The 17,513-nt window shown below is 34.2% G+C and overlaps 1 protein-coding gene across 16 annotated transcripts in view; it reads right to left on the reverse strand.

Annotated features, from left to right (window-relative positions):
• PTPRD (protein tyrosine phosphatase receptor type D) overlaps positions 1–17,513 on the reverse strand; it is a 398,659-nt gene that overhangs the window by 69,241 nt on the left and 311,905 nt on the right. For 12 of the 16 annotated variants that reach the window (XM_068665908.1, XM_068665906.1, XM_068665905.1 and 9 more), the window contains 2 exons: positions 10,990–11,109; positions 8,486–8,583 (listed from right to left, as the gene is read on the reverse strand). In XM_068665908.1, coding sequence (XP_068522009.1) covers positions 8,486–8,583; positions 10,990–11,109 — 218 coding nt within the window. The remainder of the gene's footprint in view (positions 1–8,485; positions 8,584–10,989; positions 11,110–17,513) is intronic. The other 4 variants (XM_068665911.1, XM_068665910.1, XM_068665901.1 and 1 more) reach the window with 1 other exon arrangement.

The raw sequence follows: 17,513 nt of genomic DNA on the forward strand, positions 1-17,513 counted from the left end.
TTTTTTTTTTTCACCTAAAAGTTTATTTAGAAAAACAAACAAACAATATTTGGGTTCATGATCTTACCAACTTGTGTGACTATGCTTAACATATCTTAAGCACTGTATTGAGACTTTTACAAAGCTATCATATTTATATAGTGATTCTTTTCAGAAAGAATTTTCCTTTTTTCCTTTTTGAGTGAATAGAGGTGAATATGAAAACTTGTGCAGGATGCCTGCTAGACAAATTTTCAGTATTGTAGAAAGTGGTATGCATTTAGCTCAGAGTTCTAGTAACAATGCAGAACGTAATCACTATAATTTCAAAATAAATTAAAGATGCTCACAGTATTTTAAAAGCATTATACTATAAATAATTTATCAAATAAAAGCAATTATTGACCATGAATAAAACACATCTACACTAACCATGAATATCTATTTGTGAGGTATACATGTATAATTAAATCTTAACTTAAACTGTTCTGTATTCTTCTTCCTCTTTTCATTCCTTAATATATAAGAAATATGTAAGAAAAAAATCAATCAGCAGCTTTCTGTCAGTTATTTGTACAAGTAGATGATGATGTATTCATCATGGCAGCATACTATACTTCTAGTATGAGCACTCTTTGTGTGATACATGGCCAGATCATTTAATTCAGTGATTAATATTTTGTCCTGCATAAAGACTTAGTTAAAAAAAGTAACATCAAAACTGGGCAAACAGGCCTGAACTTCATCTTTCCTCCTTTTCCCATCAATCTGAACCACTTAGTGGCCTAACTACCCTCCCATAAAGCTCTGTTTTGGCAAAAGAAAGTCAATCTATATTTCCTCAGACTTAATAGCTACACTGGAACAAAGAGTAGAGTGGTATTGGCAGACACATTTCAGAAGTGTGAAAGACCAATAACTCATGAATAACAAGTCTGTACTAACAGTTTTAATGAGTGCTTTAATGGTTTAATGGATGGCACTTTAATAGGATTTCTAGTATATTCATTCTGAAAGCTTGTCTTCAATAAAGCTGTCATTAACAAAGAACTGGATTTCTTCATAATGTAACCATGGAGTATGGTTCTTTGTGCAAAAGAAATAACGTTATCCATAATACTGTTATTACCCTCCCATGCTTTGACTAATCTTTCAGCTATTGTGTTCTAAATGGTTGGCTGCTGGGGGGAAAAAAAAAAATCTGACTTGGAAAATACTTGAGAAATATGTACGGGTATGATGTATCATCCACAGAATAGTTCTTTGACTATGAACCATGGTAACAACAAAGTGTTTTTGAAAGAATTCTAAACAACTCCCCCAACCAGTGTCTGTACTTGCTTACAGTGAGGATTTCCTTTAGGCTACTTAAACTAGAGGCAAATGTTGCTTGCTGTCACTTTGAGTCTCCCAGGAGTATATCCTGGTGCAGTACTGGGAAAGGGATGAGAATGACAAAATGCCAAACTTTCTGGCATAAACTGGCTGCCATGGAACAATGTTCTACTATGGGTTGCTAAACCACCAAATGAAGGGGGTTGGACAGTGTTAGTTACTGTGGAGGTTTCACAGATTTGGAAGGAAAAGAAAGCATGATACATAGCACTGCAGGTGCTATGCTTGAGGCCCAGATTAGGTCTTCAAAAAGCACAGTGTCACAGAGAAATCTAAGACTAGCAGGAACAAGAATGAAAAACACAAATGTAAGAGGATGTCAATGCAGATAGACTCTGAAGAATTGGAGAAAGTAGTCAACTACCCATAAAAATGATCAGTTTGACCCTCTTTTACCAATGTCAGTGACTGTGCTAAGAATTTCATATTGTAGCTAATGAATCTATAATAATATATTTTTCCATTATGCAGGAAACTTGATAATAGAATGAGAATTACATACTGTATTACCAAAACATAAATGCTAAATGTATGAACATTAATAGACCATTATGGCAACTTGCCAGTTGAATCACATTTTCTTTCTAAGGCAGAGTTTTTCACATGATACTGTATAGGCTGGCATTCCCAAGTCATATGAGGGAGAAACACACTTATTATTATTTTTTTTTTTTATGAGTAAATCTTTTTTGTTTGTTTGTTTGTTTTTGTTTTATTTTGAACTCAAATATGAGGTCACATCTTGGTTCTAGAAATTGAGTTGGAAATACACGAGTGATTTCTTGTTGACTCTCAAATGAAAGTGACCCAACTGTTCAAGATCAGATAGAAATACAGCTAAAGCTTTTGCCAGATTCTCAAGAACAAAGACATTTCCTCTTCAATATCAAGCTAATAATTCTGTAACCAAATGAGATCGCATAAACCTGATTCCAGTGGGATCAGAGAATGTATATTTGTTTATTATTAAAGCATACTTAAGTAGAAAAACACTCATTATTTGAAATTTTTTTCATTTTGAAGGACAGTATTTTACATAAAAAGCTTTAGAAAATGGATTTTTTTAATAACTTGTTTTGCATTTTTTTCGTCTCCCATTTTAAGAGCAATCTGTTTATATCCCATATGTAATTAAAATCTTTTGTCTGTAGAAATACCTATGTGCTGAAAACAATGGGTTATTCTTCTCTTCAGGTGGGAAATAATACCAGGAGCAGAAGAGGAATGAAAGACCTAGCTTAGTTTAAATATTTCTCTGATTAATACATCCTCTTTTTCTGTTTTGATATAGTATATAAAGCAATTTAACATTAAATGTTTTACCACTCTCAGGAAATGCTGGTGCTGTTTTAAAATTTTAATATATTTTAAAACACTCTCAACATTTTTATTTGTGTATGTGTGAAAGAAGTAAGGATACTTGTTTTGTGCAGCATGGCACGACTATAAGAATTGCTACCAAAATGTCTAGAAATATCCATAATTGCCACCAGAAGCATCTATCTTAAAGGCCTTTTCCACTGATTTCTCCATTTCCTCCAGAAACTCCCTAAGATATTTCAATAGTTTGAAAACAACACAAAAACACAAAACTCCAATTTGCTTACAATGACCCGATATACTACATTCTTGAATGATTTTTCTTGGTATAAGGAATGGACCATCTTTCTCTTCCTATTGTATTTTCAGTTGAGCAAAATAAAAGTGACATTTATTGCAGTTATTTGGCTTTTTATACAATCTTCATGGAATTCCTTTTCAAAATAGCATTCCAAAATCTAACATCCTAGTATGCTAACACTGCCATTCTTGTATCTGAATATTCTTTTAACTACATAAGCATAAGTAAATTATATTATTCAGAAGAGGCATACACAGCACCAAGTAAGGACGTAATACTCTACTATTAATCTTAACTATTGACATTTCGGATTCTGGCATTATGTCTGTGAAATTTTCAGTCTTAAATATCTGACTCGCTCAGACACGACCATAGTTGGAAATAAGCAGCAAATAACCTTTGTGAATAGCATATGCATTATTAATAGGAAGACAAACAATTTTTCATTGTTCACTGACTACACTAATAGTTTCTCAGTAAATGGAGCACAACCTATGAAAGTAAAGTTATAGAATACCAATAAATGTTGTTTATAACATTAGAAAAGAGGAAGATAATGTAAAGAAAAATAAGTTTTATTTATTTATTTTTATGTATTTAATGAGAAGGAATTTGCATGAGTCAGTATTATCTGCAATGATATGGCAGTTAAGTGCAGCTGTTTCTTTGATACGGATTCATTCAGCAGGTTATTTGTTATTCATGGATTTGTAAAGTGTTTTATATTAATAAGCTTTATATTTGCTTCCTTTATATAAAATGTACTGTGTTTTAGTGTCCAGTGCTTATCCTGTTGCAGTGTAAATTACAAAAAGATAAACCTACCACATTCAGTACATTGTCTTCTCATCACAGATCCTACCCACTGATACTGAAAAGCTACAATGAAACTTTAAATGGCATGGCAGTGTGGAGCAGAGTCAAAATACATTTTTCTTCATTTTTCACAATTCTCAGTGTTAAATACTGGCTGTAATTTATACCCTGATGTAGAAAACAGTACAATAATATACAATTTCTCATAATATTGGTTAACCAGCATACACACACACATATACTCTAAATCATACAATAATACAAAGAGTCCAACATGGCAATTTTTCTGTTACAATGTTCAGTTTACAACGTTTAGGAAAAAGCAGTCTGAGATCCTGCAGAGCCCATGTTACCTCTCTTGGGTTTTGTAGGTCTGTGCTCCACACAGTGGTGCTGGTGTAACCTGAGTTTAGATTCTGCTCATTAAAGGTAATGGTCTGGCTGCAGCTACTGTCACGGAACTTCAGAAACTGTGAGACATAGGGTACTACACCCCCACCCCCACCAAAAATAAAAAATAAAAATAAATAAATATATATACATAAATTTGAAAATTTGAATCTACTTCCTTAAGTGTATAAAGGAATGATCCCAGATAATAAATATGAAAGTATTTTATGCAAGACCCAGCTTTGGAGGAGGAATAGAGTTTCTGTTCTGTGTGACAGAAGGAAATTACTGATGTATCTTGTATATTGCATAAAATAGGAAGTATCTTAATATTCTGATTCAGTCTATCTCCATGACTATTTTTTATTGTTAAACTCTAAAGCCTAAGTTAAGAAGGAGATATGATATAAAGATCAGTTTCTTATGAATAAAGTTTCTGCTTAGCAGCTGTCAAGTCCATATGGAGACTTACATTGCATTAAAATCCCACTGAAACTGCTCAAACTGGAAAAAAGCTTTATAATAATCAGATGAGGTTGAGAGCCATGTCTTTAAATTAAGGAATATGAAAGAAATATGTGACATAAAGGATATGCTGTGGTAGCAAGGTAAACTAACATTTTGTTAAGGCTAGGACATTGCAAGGTAACACCAATTGAAGACATATTATAGAAAAAATATTTTTAAATAGAAATTAACTTTATTGAGAAGAGGATATAGCACTAACTATGCTAAAATTACAAAACCACATTATCCAACAGGTTAATTATAAGCTTATTTAAATCTTATAATAGTCATAGTCTTTAGGGCTTAGCCTCTGTTATCTCATGAGTCTGATATTCAAGGTATTAGAAAAAGTATCAGAAAAATTATCACAAAAGTGTAAAGGCAGATGTCTGCTGTTCTCATCAAATTCCTTTTTGAAGTAGGAGGATCCCTGACTGATACACTGTGAAACAGTTTCTGAAGATCTGTAGAAGTAGAAGCTACTCCCATTAATGACATCAAAGCTTCCAAGGGGAGGGACGGGGAGGAGCAGAGAGAAGAGGAGAAAGCTTTTGCAAAGCTTTGTCAGATAAATGGAGACAAGTGAGTTCAGTATGGGATTGTATGAAGAAATCAATCCTGTCTCCTCTCATGACCTAGATCTCTAAAGAAGGCCTCTTCACCTTCCCTGAAAGGATACAAGGAAGTTAGGGAATTTCATTGGAAAATGAGGACAGAGGGGAAGCAGAGGAGATCATATGTAGACATGTGCCTTCTCAGAGACAGTTTTTTGTTGTTTCTGGTGAAAGTAGTGAAGATAGGTTGTTTTTTGTCTGTCTGAAGACAAAGCAGGAACAGGCTGGGAAGGTATAAGGCAGAAGAAGACGTGTGGAGAAAAACAAACTTGCATGCAATTTTTATCAGAAATTCTTGGCAAAGGGAAGAGGATGCAACAAGACCAAGAATGGAACAGAAGCAAATGTACAGATGCTTCTGAAAGGCTGAAGAGGGTGTATATAATGTGTAAGATGAATCTGAGCTGTGGCACAAGTAATTCTTTCTAAGTGGCACCTGAAGTAAGATGTGGAAAAAAATAATAATTAAAACATTAAAAAACAAAACAAAACAAAACAGAAATTCTTCAAGCTGGATGAGAAGTGAGTGTTCATCAGGAACCTGTACATGTATATTTTATTTTATGATATCACAAAGTTGCCACAATAGTCATGGTACACAATCAGTCTATTTTACAATTTCATCAATGCGATGCAAGAAATTCCATTAAAAAAAAAAAAAAAGTGTAAAGATAAAAGGGCATTGCATATTTACATATATTTAAAAAACAAAAACAACAACAAAAATCACCTACAAAAAATGTTTGTTTCCTCAAATGGGAGTTAAATGAAATACTTTATTATTATTGACAGAAGTCAATGTTTTCCTACTACACATTGTATCCTTGCCTTTAACTCCTGATGATGAAAAATCTTTTTTTCCTTCTGTGCCACCAGTTCAAACTTAATCTGAAGTGACAATAACTGAATTGTTACTGTCTGTACCCATCATTGCCTGGAAATCTGACAGTTGCTTTTAAGGGACATCATCAGTGAGGAAAGACAAGGTCCCAATCCTCAACCACAGATGTTCCCACCATCTCCCTTGTGCTAGCACTAGAGCTCATGCAGCCATGTGGTTAGCTCATTCAGGGAATTGATCCAACTAAAAACAGCAAAGAAAAATAAAACAATTAGTTCTCAGCTAAATCTATTTCCTGAGATAATCCTTGAACAGCTGCACATACACTAGTGCCAGGATTGGCACAAGAGAGAGACAACAGGAATGCACAGCCAAGTCAGGAAGATGACTTACAGTGATCACCAAACCTTTGTCCACTTCCTAAACTAGACCATGAAGTAAAATAGCAGTGCTTTTCACTAATCCTGCTTCAAAATGCGTGAACATTGTGGTAACTGGAAATAAAGTGGCTTCTCTAAAGCTGGAATTTAAAAGGTAATTTTTGACTGTCCATTGGGCAAACCAACGTGAAAGAAGCTTGATGTTGACTTACAGTTGGCCACGTTTTAAAATTCAGTGTCTGACTGCTCAATCCCAGATGGTATGTTTTGCCAAAATAAATAAATACAGTATGTGAAATCTGAGCTTTATTTGCCAAATGGTAAAAGTTCTTAAGGTATATATACTAAGTTTTCAGAAAATTAGCATCTTCACAAAACTGCTTGTAAATTATTACAATTACATTCTCAACATTATTTTAATGATTTAAATAATATAGAAATACTAAACACCTAGGCTTTTACTTCTTCTACTTCTTTTACTTCTTACTACAACATAAGAAGAACCACGTCATCCTCACAACATGTTTCACGTAAGGTAATGTAAGTAGAATAGAATAGAATAGAAAATAGAAAATAGAAAATAAATAGAAAATAGAAAATAGAAAATAGAAAATAGAACAATTAAGGTTGGAAGAGACCTTCAAGACCATCTAGTCCAACCACTACCCTACTAACAATGTCATCCATTAAACCATGTCCAAGCTTTCCTTTAACCAGGTCCAACCTTTCCTTGAACACCCCAAGGGATGTTGATGCCACCACTTTCCAGGCCAACCCATTCCAATGCCTAACCACCCTTTCTGAGAAGAAATGACTCCTAACTTCTAACCTAAACCTCCCCTGCTGCAACTTGAGGCCATTCCTGCTGGTTACCGGTGAGAAGAGACCTCTTATCACTAGTTACCTGTAAGAAGCCAATCCTCAGCTCCCCATATATTTTTCTCATGTATTTGTAGAGAGCAATAAGGTGTCCCCTGAGACTCCTCTTCAAGGTGCATTGTATATTTTAATGGAAACTATACTCCATTATACAACAGGTAATGGCATTTTTTATTAAATGGAATTTCCTACACAGTTGTTCCAATTAATTTGCCTGTAGTACAACAAGAATTTATTGTAAAATTTATACCAAATATTAGCATTTTTATGGTGAATACTGTTGCATTAATTTCCCTAATTCGTTATTATAGAAAGTATTACAGTCTTCATACTTAAGAATACATTTACATGCAGAAATGTGAAAAGATATTCCTTTTTTTGTGTGTGTGTGTGTGTGTAATTGCAATAGTAAACAGCAATCCTGAGATTCTTGAAAGAATTTTCATGCAATAGACTATAAAGAAAATAGTGATCTCTCTGGGAGCCATTAATCATTGGATAATGGACAGGACAGCCCATAGCTGCTCTGAAGAAACACGATTTTCCTAATCATCCAGTGTATATTTTGTCCATAGATTTTTGACATGGTAAGCCTTATTGGCCTTATTGGTGTTGAAGAACCTGTTAGGGATCTGTTTAATGGATAGCTCTCCAAGTTCCTTTAGCAACAAATTATTGACATAAGAAGCTATCGCTCTCCATATTAACAATGCCTGTCCTGGGAGGTGTACGTCCTAGATTACTGACAATATGGCTTGTAAATGATCTGTTCCTTCTGTACAGAGCACCATTCACAGATTATCAACGTAGTATTATTGGCAGGACACTGCTTCAAACATGTGCACATGGAATCTGCTTGACACAGATCCTTATAAAAAAAACACATTGTTAGAAGCAAAGGAGCCACTTCAAAGTTGTTCTTCTACACAAAGGACATATTTTAACATGGTTTAGCATATAAAGATGGCACCACCAGGGTGGATACATACCAGCAGTAAGTCTAGAGAAATAGTAAGCATGACATTTTTGATAATTTAAGTGATAAGAAAATGGGGTAAATTACCTCATACTCCTGTGAGAACTTCAAATTGTCATTTGCTTTTAGTCTTTCAATGTTATCTGCAAGTTCCAAGATAGGTATTGGAGGGTGACTGGCCATACCTGTTGTACAGGAAAGAAGAACCAAATTTAAAATAAGCTACGTTGATAGCATCATAGTAAAATTTATAAAATGTAGTAGTTAGAATGGCTAGAAATGTATAAGTAGTAAAGATGTCAAATGTAAGAGAAGCAGGCAAATAGTTTGGTTACTCAAAGCACGACATGCTCTGGATAAATGAGCTCTGAAGCCAAATTAAAACAAGTCACCAAGCATATTCCCAAAGCTAACAATCCTAGTGTAAAGGAAAGAGTTACCCTGAGATGAGACAATGAGGTTAGGTAGGCATGGAAAAATGAGACAGTTAGACCTGATGTCGACCTCTGCTTTGAGTAATGACTCTTAATGTCATTTCAAACTTCTTCTGCTGGACTGTATGAAATGGAAACTGCATTGAATTAGATGAAGAAAGGTGAGCTGAGAAACAGACATTGAAAAGCCCTAAAGGGGAAAGAACAGTATTTTGACAGAAAGCAAAGTGACTTATGCATAATCAAGAAAAACGAACTTGAAGAATGAAGGTTACCAAGGTAACCGGAGACACCTGAACCTGCAAAGGAAATGGTAAAAGAAAAAAGGAAAAAGAAAAAAAAAATAAATCAGAAAACTAACGGGAAAGGAAAGGAAAGGAAAGGAAAGGAAAGGAAAGGAAAGGAAAGGAAAGGAAAGGAAAGGAAAGGAAAGGAAAGGAAAGGAAAGGAAAGGAAAGGAAAGGAAAGGAAAGGAAAGGAAAGGAAAGGAAAGGAAAGGAAAGGAAAGGAAAGGAAAGGAAAGGAAAGGAAAGGAAAGGAAAGGAAAGGAAAGGAAAGGAAAGGAAAGGAAAGGAAAGGAAAGGAAAGGAAAGGAAAGGAAAGGAAAGGAAAGGAAAGGAAAGGAAAGGAAAGGAAAGGAAAGGAAAGGAAAGGAAAGGAAAGGAAAGGAAAGGAAAGGAAAGGAAAGGAAAGGAAAGGAAAGGAAAGGAAAGGAAAGGAAAGGAAAGGAAAGGAAAGGAAAGGAAAGGAAAGGAAAGGAAAGGAAAGGATCGCTTGAGAATTAATAACAATGTATCAAGGTCTAGAAGACTGACTACACATTCTGACTAAATTAGAAATACTTAAATATTTTATGAAATTTTGAGGTGACTGACATTCACATGCAACTATGAATGACTAGAATTACATGCACCATTGCTTTTAGACAACAGTCACTCAAGAGAAGATCGAACATCAGACAATTATAGCTTCAAAAATGTTTTCACTAGTAGCAGATTGTAGAAGCAGGGGTTGTACGGTTTGGTTGGACGCACATACTGACTGCACTAGTACCTTAAAACATGTTTAATCTAAAACCCCATTTATCAACCCCCAAAAGTACCTACAATCTACTTCAGGTGTAAACATCTTTGTCTACTGATGAAGATAATAAGTGGAAAAGAAGAGTAAGAGCTGGGAATCAGAGATAGAAAGGGGTGAGGAAAGGAATATAGGGACAGCAAGGCAAAAGAAAGACAGAAGAGATGTGGGGCCGACTAGCACAATTTGCCAGCTGAATATTTGCCAGGCAAGATTTTGTGAACATCATTGTTTCAGTCTGTCTCCACGACCCTTCTCCAAACTGCTTACATTTTCCTCTTCATCCTTAAATGAAGTGAGTTTTCAATTGTTTCAGGGAAGAAATCAGAGCTGGCTAGAAAAATTAAGCTAGTGAACCCCCAAATCTCTTGAAATTGAAAAAGAAAAACAGTGATGACTCAAGGGGGCTCAAGCTGGAAGCCATGTTGCACAATGCTGTTTGTTTTGTCACCGTGAATTTCAAGAGCATGCCTAAGACAATTAACTTGCATTTCCTATAAAGTAGCTGAAAATGACCATGTGGTTACAACACAGTCACCCTATAGAATGTTTTTCCTTCCTTTCCTTTTTTTTTTCCTAATTCTACTTTTTTTTTTTTGACATTTCAGGCATCATGTTAATAATATCCAGCAGTGTTGTTCCTAATTCATCTGACCCTATAAATATATATTTACATATTACCTTCATAGTACATCTGTGATGGTGAGACAGTATGTAGACATTAAAGCAAATTGCCAGTCAACTAACAAAACAGAATGTTCATATATAATAGCAAGATTTATTAGATTTTCAATTAGTAAATTAGTCTATAATACTTGATTTACTTGAATCAGTTCTAGTTGTCTCCCATTTTATTAGAAATTTTGCTTAAAATAAATTGGCTATTCTCATAATAAGAGCGTGGGTAACGGTCATCTAAAAATTAAACTGTTTGATCCAGATCAAGCACCCCCATGGAAAATATGTGAGTGAAAAGGCACAAGAGAACTCTAAATTGATCCAGAAATGGAGGTGGACTGATGCACATCTAAAACAGTGCTTGAACAGAGAAAATAATAGAGACAAAGATGTTTAGACCTTTTCGAGCGAATCGTGGGAGAGAGTTATTATCATATAAGGACTGAGTGGTAGTTTGGCTAGAGAGGGAGGACACAGAGCCAATCAGGGAGGCGTAGGGGACTGAATTACTGCTCAAAGCTGTAAAAAGTAAAAGCCAATTGGAAATGGGAAACAAATTAGTAACAGCAGTAGATCACCATAATCAATCAATCAATCTCGTACATACAGGCACTTCAGACATGCACAAAACAGTCTGGAAACTAAACTAAAATGTCTAATGGTCCAATTACCCTACTGTAAACACAAAGGACATAAAACCAAAGAAAATGAGAATTGCTGTATACATGATGAACCTGACTAAATCACCAGCAGCATAAGAACAAATCCCAATAATTTGTTTACTGTGAAGGATATTTATTTTTTTGAAAAAGATGCTGACCACCCAGTCTTTTTGAAACTATTTTTATCAATTGTTTTTGTCACCATCAACTGACATTCCTAAAGGGACATTTCATATTAAACATTTTGTGCAAAATGAAACTTGACATAAATAAGAAGAAGAAAAAAAAAAACAAAAAAAAACTACTTACAACTTCTGAAATTGCCAATTTTTGGCTACATATAACCTCTTTTCTCTAGGATTTATCTTAGAAACTTACATTTGAACACTTGTGAACTTTTCTCAAATCATATGTAAAGTGTGCTCTACTGAGATGGTACTCATTAGATACTTTTTTATGAACTGCTGGAGGACTTTTATTATGTAATCAGTCTACAAAATATAACAATCATCATAGCAGAATATGCTATGTATGAATATGTTAAGACCTCATCCTATCTCTTCATTCAGCACGAAGCTCCTGCTGAATTTGATATCAGTTGCACGTGAACAACAGATGTAGAACTTGACTCAAAAACAAAAACAAACAAACAAATAAACAAAAAAAAAAAAAACAAGAACAAAAGCACAGGTGTAGAACTTGACTCAAAGCAAACAAACAAACAAAAATTAACAACAGCAACAAAAGTACAGGTAAACACACTTATTTTTGTCATTACATATAACAAAATGCACTTATTTGCAGACACACTTTGACATTAATCAATGTATGCTATGAAAACTGTAAAAAATAAGACAAAATAGAGCTCAATTAGAACAGACCTTCTGACATGCCAGTAAATCAAAAGAAACAGCATGACAAATGCATGCTTTAAATCTTGCCTTCAAGTAAGAAAGACAAAAACACTGAAAAATCAAACAGGAGAAAAACAAAATAGAACAAACAAAAACAAAAACAAAAACCATGCTGTACATGCAAAGGGAAGCTGAAATTGTATTCATAATGTGTTTTTGTTTTTGTTTTTTCTTTTTTTCCCCCTAGATTTGGCAGAAGAGTGTCAAATGTAAATAATCTTATCCAGCCTAGCATTAAACCATAAAATTAAAACGCATTACAGTGTAGAAATATTTTCTGGCTAATTCAGAACTAAAGAACTTGGGATGCCATATGTGCCACAAATTCAATGTGTAACTAAGAAAGTAAGGTCAGAATTTACCTGCATACTTTATCCAGGCTTTAAATCTGCCAAGTGTTCTCCTGTACCCCACTGAAACAAGTGGGTGTTTTGGCCTTGTCATTAGTCATTTTGTTTACTGTCACAGTTTTATGTTAAGGGCTTTTAAAAACATCTGTGAAACATACATTTATTTATAAATTTGGACATGTAGGTTTACATGTCCACAATAAATAAGCAATGAGTTAAGAAAGAAATACAGTGCACAGCTGCTAGCATACAGAACACAGTCCAGATGAACTGAAAATGTGACAATATTTTCACAGATATTTCTTTATGAAATAAGTTATATTAAAGTTCTATATCAAATTAATACTTGGGAATTTTAAAAACTCATTTATTACATACTCATTTTTATTCAATGTCACAGAATACCTTCCAACATACCCATCTATGTTGATTAAGATGTTGGTCTATTATTGAAAAATGAAGGAATCTGTAATAGTTGGTACAGTCACTGACACTTTCTTTTATCAGAAAGATATACATATGCAACATCTGGACATGGGAAATGGAAAATATGAAGGGTGACCCAGGGTCACGATAATTTACCCAAGATGCCTTCAGTATATTTGATCAATCAATGTTAATTTAAATATTATTTTTAAAATGGCTACTGTTAACTCAGAGTGAACTTATATCTTGTGTACAAAGCTAAATTTATAAGATTAGCTTTGGAGAAATATGTTGTTCTGTAATAACTAATCAAAAATAGTTATTCATGTGCATATAATACTGCAATATTATACCCCTTATGCCCCAATATAAAAACCCTTTTATTCCAGAAAAATGTATGTTATTCTAAAATGGATTAATTATTCTGGAATGAAAACTCTTATTGTAAATCAGAATTAGATATAGCAAGCAGACCTAGGTGCTCACAGCAGAAACCTCAGCTGAATGAGCTGTAAAAGGTCTCTACACTGAGAAACGGTGAGGCCTAGTTCTCAGCCCTGATCTCAAATTACTCAAGACAATAGCCTGTTGCAAAATCATTGGCTAAAATCCAGGAAAAATAGAAATTATAATAATAATAAAAAGCCCTCTTGTGAGTAGCAGAGCCTTCAACTCTCTCCCAGCTAGACAGATTTTTATTGCCTCTCTTTTAGACAGCAACCAAGTGGGATGTCAGAGAACTGTTGTTTGCACTTGGAAGCCTAAATCTCATTTAAGGTGCTTAAAACCTTCATGTGAGTCAAGTTCACATACACACAGAATATATATGTAGAATATATTCTCACTGTGAGAAAGCTCCTGCAGTCTCTTTTTGCCATGGAGACAAACCCCAGCTCTTCCTTCAGCATTGTCATGGTAGTCAAAAAAAGAAAATGTGTACATAAAGTAAGGGAAGAACTTTCCTGCTAACTTGCAGAACAGGTGACAAAATCCAAACACCACTTTTTCCACTTTTGTTACTTGTACCTTTTTCCTATGGAGAATTTTTATTCTTTTTCTGCCTTATCTTGGAAATAGGTTAGTATAAACTGCTCAGGAACTCACTGAGTTTCATGAGCATACACTTACCTAATGAAAATGCAGAATCTTCAATTTGGAGCTGTAAAAATTTTATTTATTTTCCTCCTATTTCAAAGCATCTTATTTGGTTCATAAGAAATAATGAGATAATTGTTTAATTGCCACCCAATTATGCAAATTACTTATACGCATGACACATATTATATTTAAATGCGTAAAAAAACAGTCACTTTTCAGGAATGACTCAGTTCAGTTCTTTGGTTAATTGGCAGATTGAAGTCTTTCCACAAGTCTTGGGTCTCATAACCCACTCAAACTACTTAACACTCAAACTACTTAACATTAATTATTTTCCTTTATACAAACCTGGGCTGCCTCATTTGATAAAACCTTTTGCGTGGACTTAATTATTATCCCCTCCCTACCTTTGCCTGAGTTGTGGAACTATGGGCTATTTCAAATGTCAAGACAACATGTCCATCTTTTCTGTGGAGTTACTCTGTTAATTGAGGAGTGAAGACAGAGACTAATATGAACCTTCATAAAAAGGGTAAGAGAGGAAACCTTACTTAGGTAAGTAAAAGATTAATGAGGAATACAATTATTTATTGAGAGGACAAGAAAAAGTGATAGGAAAGCAACACATTTACTGTGCTGGTAGTTTAGAAAGTAGGTTTTTATCACATCTTCATGCTGATTTGACAATTTATGACCAGTAAAGCATAACTTTTGCCAAAATCACTGCACTGCCATCACCAAAGATAAAATATTGCTTCCTGGTAAATTCTTTCAAAAAGTTATGCCCAACAACCCAACCACCTAGGATTATTTTGTACTCATGGTTAGAAAATCAAATTTAACACATGGACTAATTTTCAGATTATTTTGATAGTCGGATCTGATTCTCTTTTCCTTAAACAAAATACGCAATTTCTAGTATTTTTGGAAAGAGGCTGTTTATAAATCTTTTAGAGGATTAAAGTTTATGACAACCCTGACTTAGTTATGTCTCACTCCCTTCTCCCACTGAGAAGTGGCAATCTAAATCATAAAGGTAGAATCATAAAGGTTGGAAAAGACCTTCAAGATCATCTGATCCAACTGCCCTCCTTCCACCAGTATTACCCACTAAACCATGTCCCTAAGTACCACATCCAACCTTTCTTTAAATCACATCCATTCTTTCCTTCAGATGGTGACTTTCCTAAGCAACCCATTCCAATGCCTAACTACTCTTTTTGAGAAGATATTTATCTTAATTTCCAAACTGAACCTTCCCTGGCACAACTTGCCATTCCTCTTGTCCTAAAAAATTGCTAATGTAATTTAAAATGTTCTTTCTTAATACTTCTTCACATTATGTATTCATCATAAGCTCCTTTTTTTTGTGTGTGTGTGTTGTTGTGGTGTTTTGTTGTTGTTGTTGTTTGTGTTGTTCACTGGAAGAAAATAGAGAGCTTGAAAAGATCCAAAGAAACTGTAGATGTTCCATAAGCTAAATAAGTAATTATAATAATGAAATCAAATCATCAATCCCGATGCACTTGTACTGACTTGACAGATGCTGATTATTAATGTACATGTCATTTATTTGTATTATTATAACGTACTCTGTCATTTATTTTATCTGTATTCAATGTTCATAAAAGGCAGTATCTTGCAGAGTTAATAAAGGCATTGTATGACGGTGATTGGAGATGTCTTGTTAAAAGAAACCCATCACATAACAACATCAGTACCATCTCCTTCTCTCAGCTGCCTGCTTTGCTCCAAAAGTACCCTACATGTTTCTGCTACCCAATAGAAAGAAAACAACAACAACACAGTTATGAAAGTGAAAGAACAACAATAATAAAAACACCACCAACAACAAAATTGTGTCCTGAATATAAAACGTTTCTATATTTCCTCTATGTTCGTCTTGGAAGAGCTTTGTCCTGCATCTCACTTGATGATGTGTTAGAGTATAGAGTTGGATAATTATTTAAGCAGTATTTAAAGATCTGAGTTAAATTCAAACAGATTTAAATGAAATGGTAGCCCTAATTGAAGGTGTTGTAAGCTACGTGAAATTCTGCTTTTGCTGCCTTAGGAACTGTAGGTTGACTACTCTGCAGCTGAGATTTCATATTAAGAACAAGCTAATTAGCAAGTGTTACATAGCAAGATAAACCTCCTGGGATAGTATCATCCTTGATATTTGGTTGCATTCTAAATATCTTAATGGACTGATCTACACCTAGGAGTCCTAGAAAAAAAAAAAAATATATATATATATATATATATCATAATTTGGTTTTTGTTCTATATTTTTTTCTAGTATTTTGAATCCTCCATTTGTGGAAAAGAGTTACAGCAAAGAAAGGGATCTTATAATAGAAATGGATTGCAGATGTTCTGCTTAACTAGCTTCACAGAAAACTGCCAACTTCCCAGATAAATTACAGAGCTGAAAGGAAAAGTACACTTCTACTCCTCTCTAGTTCTTTTTGGATCAGTGAGGTGGAACTGCAATGTCTACAAGTGCCACAAATTCTTCCAGTTCTTATTAAATTTACATTTTTAGTATGAATTTATACTTAATTAATTTTAAATTATTAAGACTTAGCAGCATTTTTTTTTCTAATCATATTTTATTTTACTATATAACCAATATTAAATGGATAGGTAAAACTCTACACAAACATCAGAAAATATTGCTTATATACCTAGTAATTCAGATATCCCCTCTATCTAGTGTATATGTGCATACAGTTAATGACTTGTTTTAGGTATAAACTAAAATGCAAGAACCAATACCTTTCTGTTCATGTTTCGAAGATTTGTATATACATGTCTATCTATTTAAAAAACTTTAAACCTTTGTGTGAAGGTGCTGGATAAGGTCTGAAACCTTTTCTTCATGAGGATAAGTCTACATTAATGTTGCAGTCTCAGAGGCACAATTGCAAATCAAAGCATTCAGTCATTTCCATTTACTGCATTAAGGTTCATATTGTGGAGAGGTCCCAGAGCACATCAACAAGATTCCCACATTCAGATGAAACTCAACAAGAAGATGCACTCCCGAAACACACCTTTTGTCTCAGCTGCTAAAGATCATTCACTGTAATAAAACAGATGTAGGCAAGTCTGGGGCAAGCCTCAAGCCTCAAAACACTTACTTTTTACCTCTGATATATGCAGTAAGGACGTTGGGTCTTTAGCCCCTTCTTCATTGTTCTGTAGATGTACTCCTGCTAGGGCACAACTATCCTAATGCAGACATTCTCTTAAATATGAGAAATGAGAGTTGCCAGTTCAGTTAACCCTTTTGTAATATTTAGTGTGTCTCCTTCTTTAGCTAGTCTTTTAACATCTCAAGTACTTAATTGCCTGTCTTTATGAGCTTAAATCCATTATTATTATCATTGTACTAAATGTAATAAATCTGACAACATAATGCTCAGGAAGATTTGATAAGTAATTAGCATCATATCAGGACTGTGTGC

The sequence above is a fragment of the Anas acuta genome, chromosome Z, assembly GCF_963932015.1.
Source record: "Anas acuta chromosome Z, bAnaAcu1.1, whole genome shotgun sequence".
In the NCBI taxonomy this organism is placed as follows: Eukaryota; Metazoa; Chordata; class Aves; order Anseriformes; family Anatidae; genus Anas; species Anas acuta.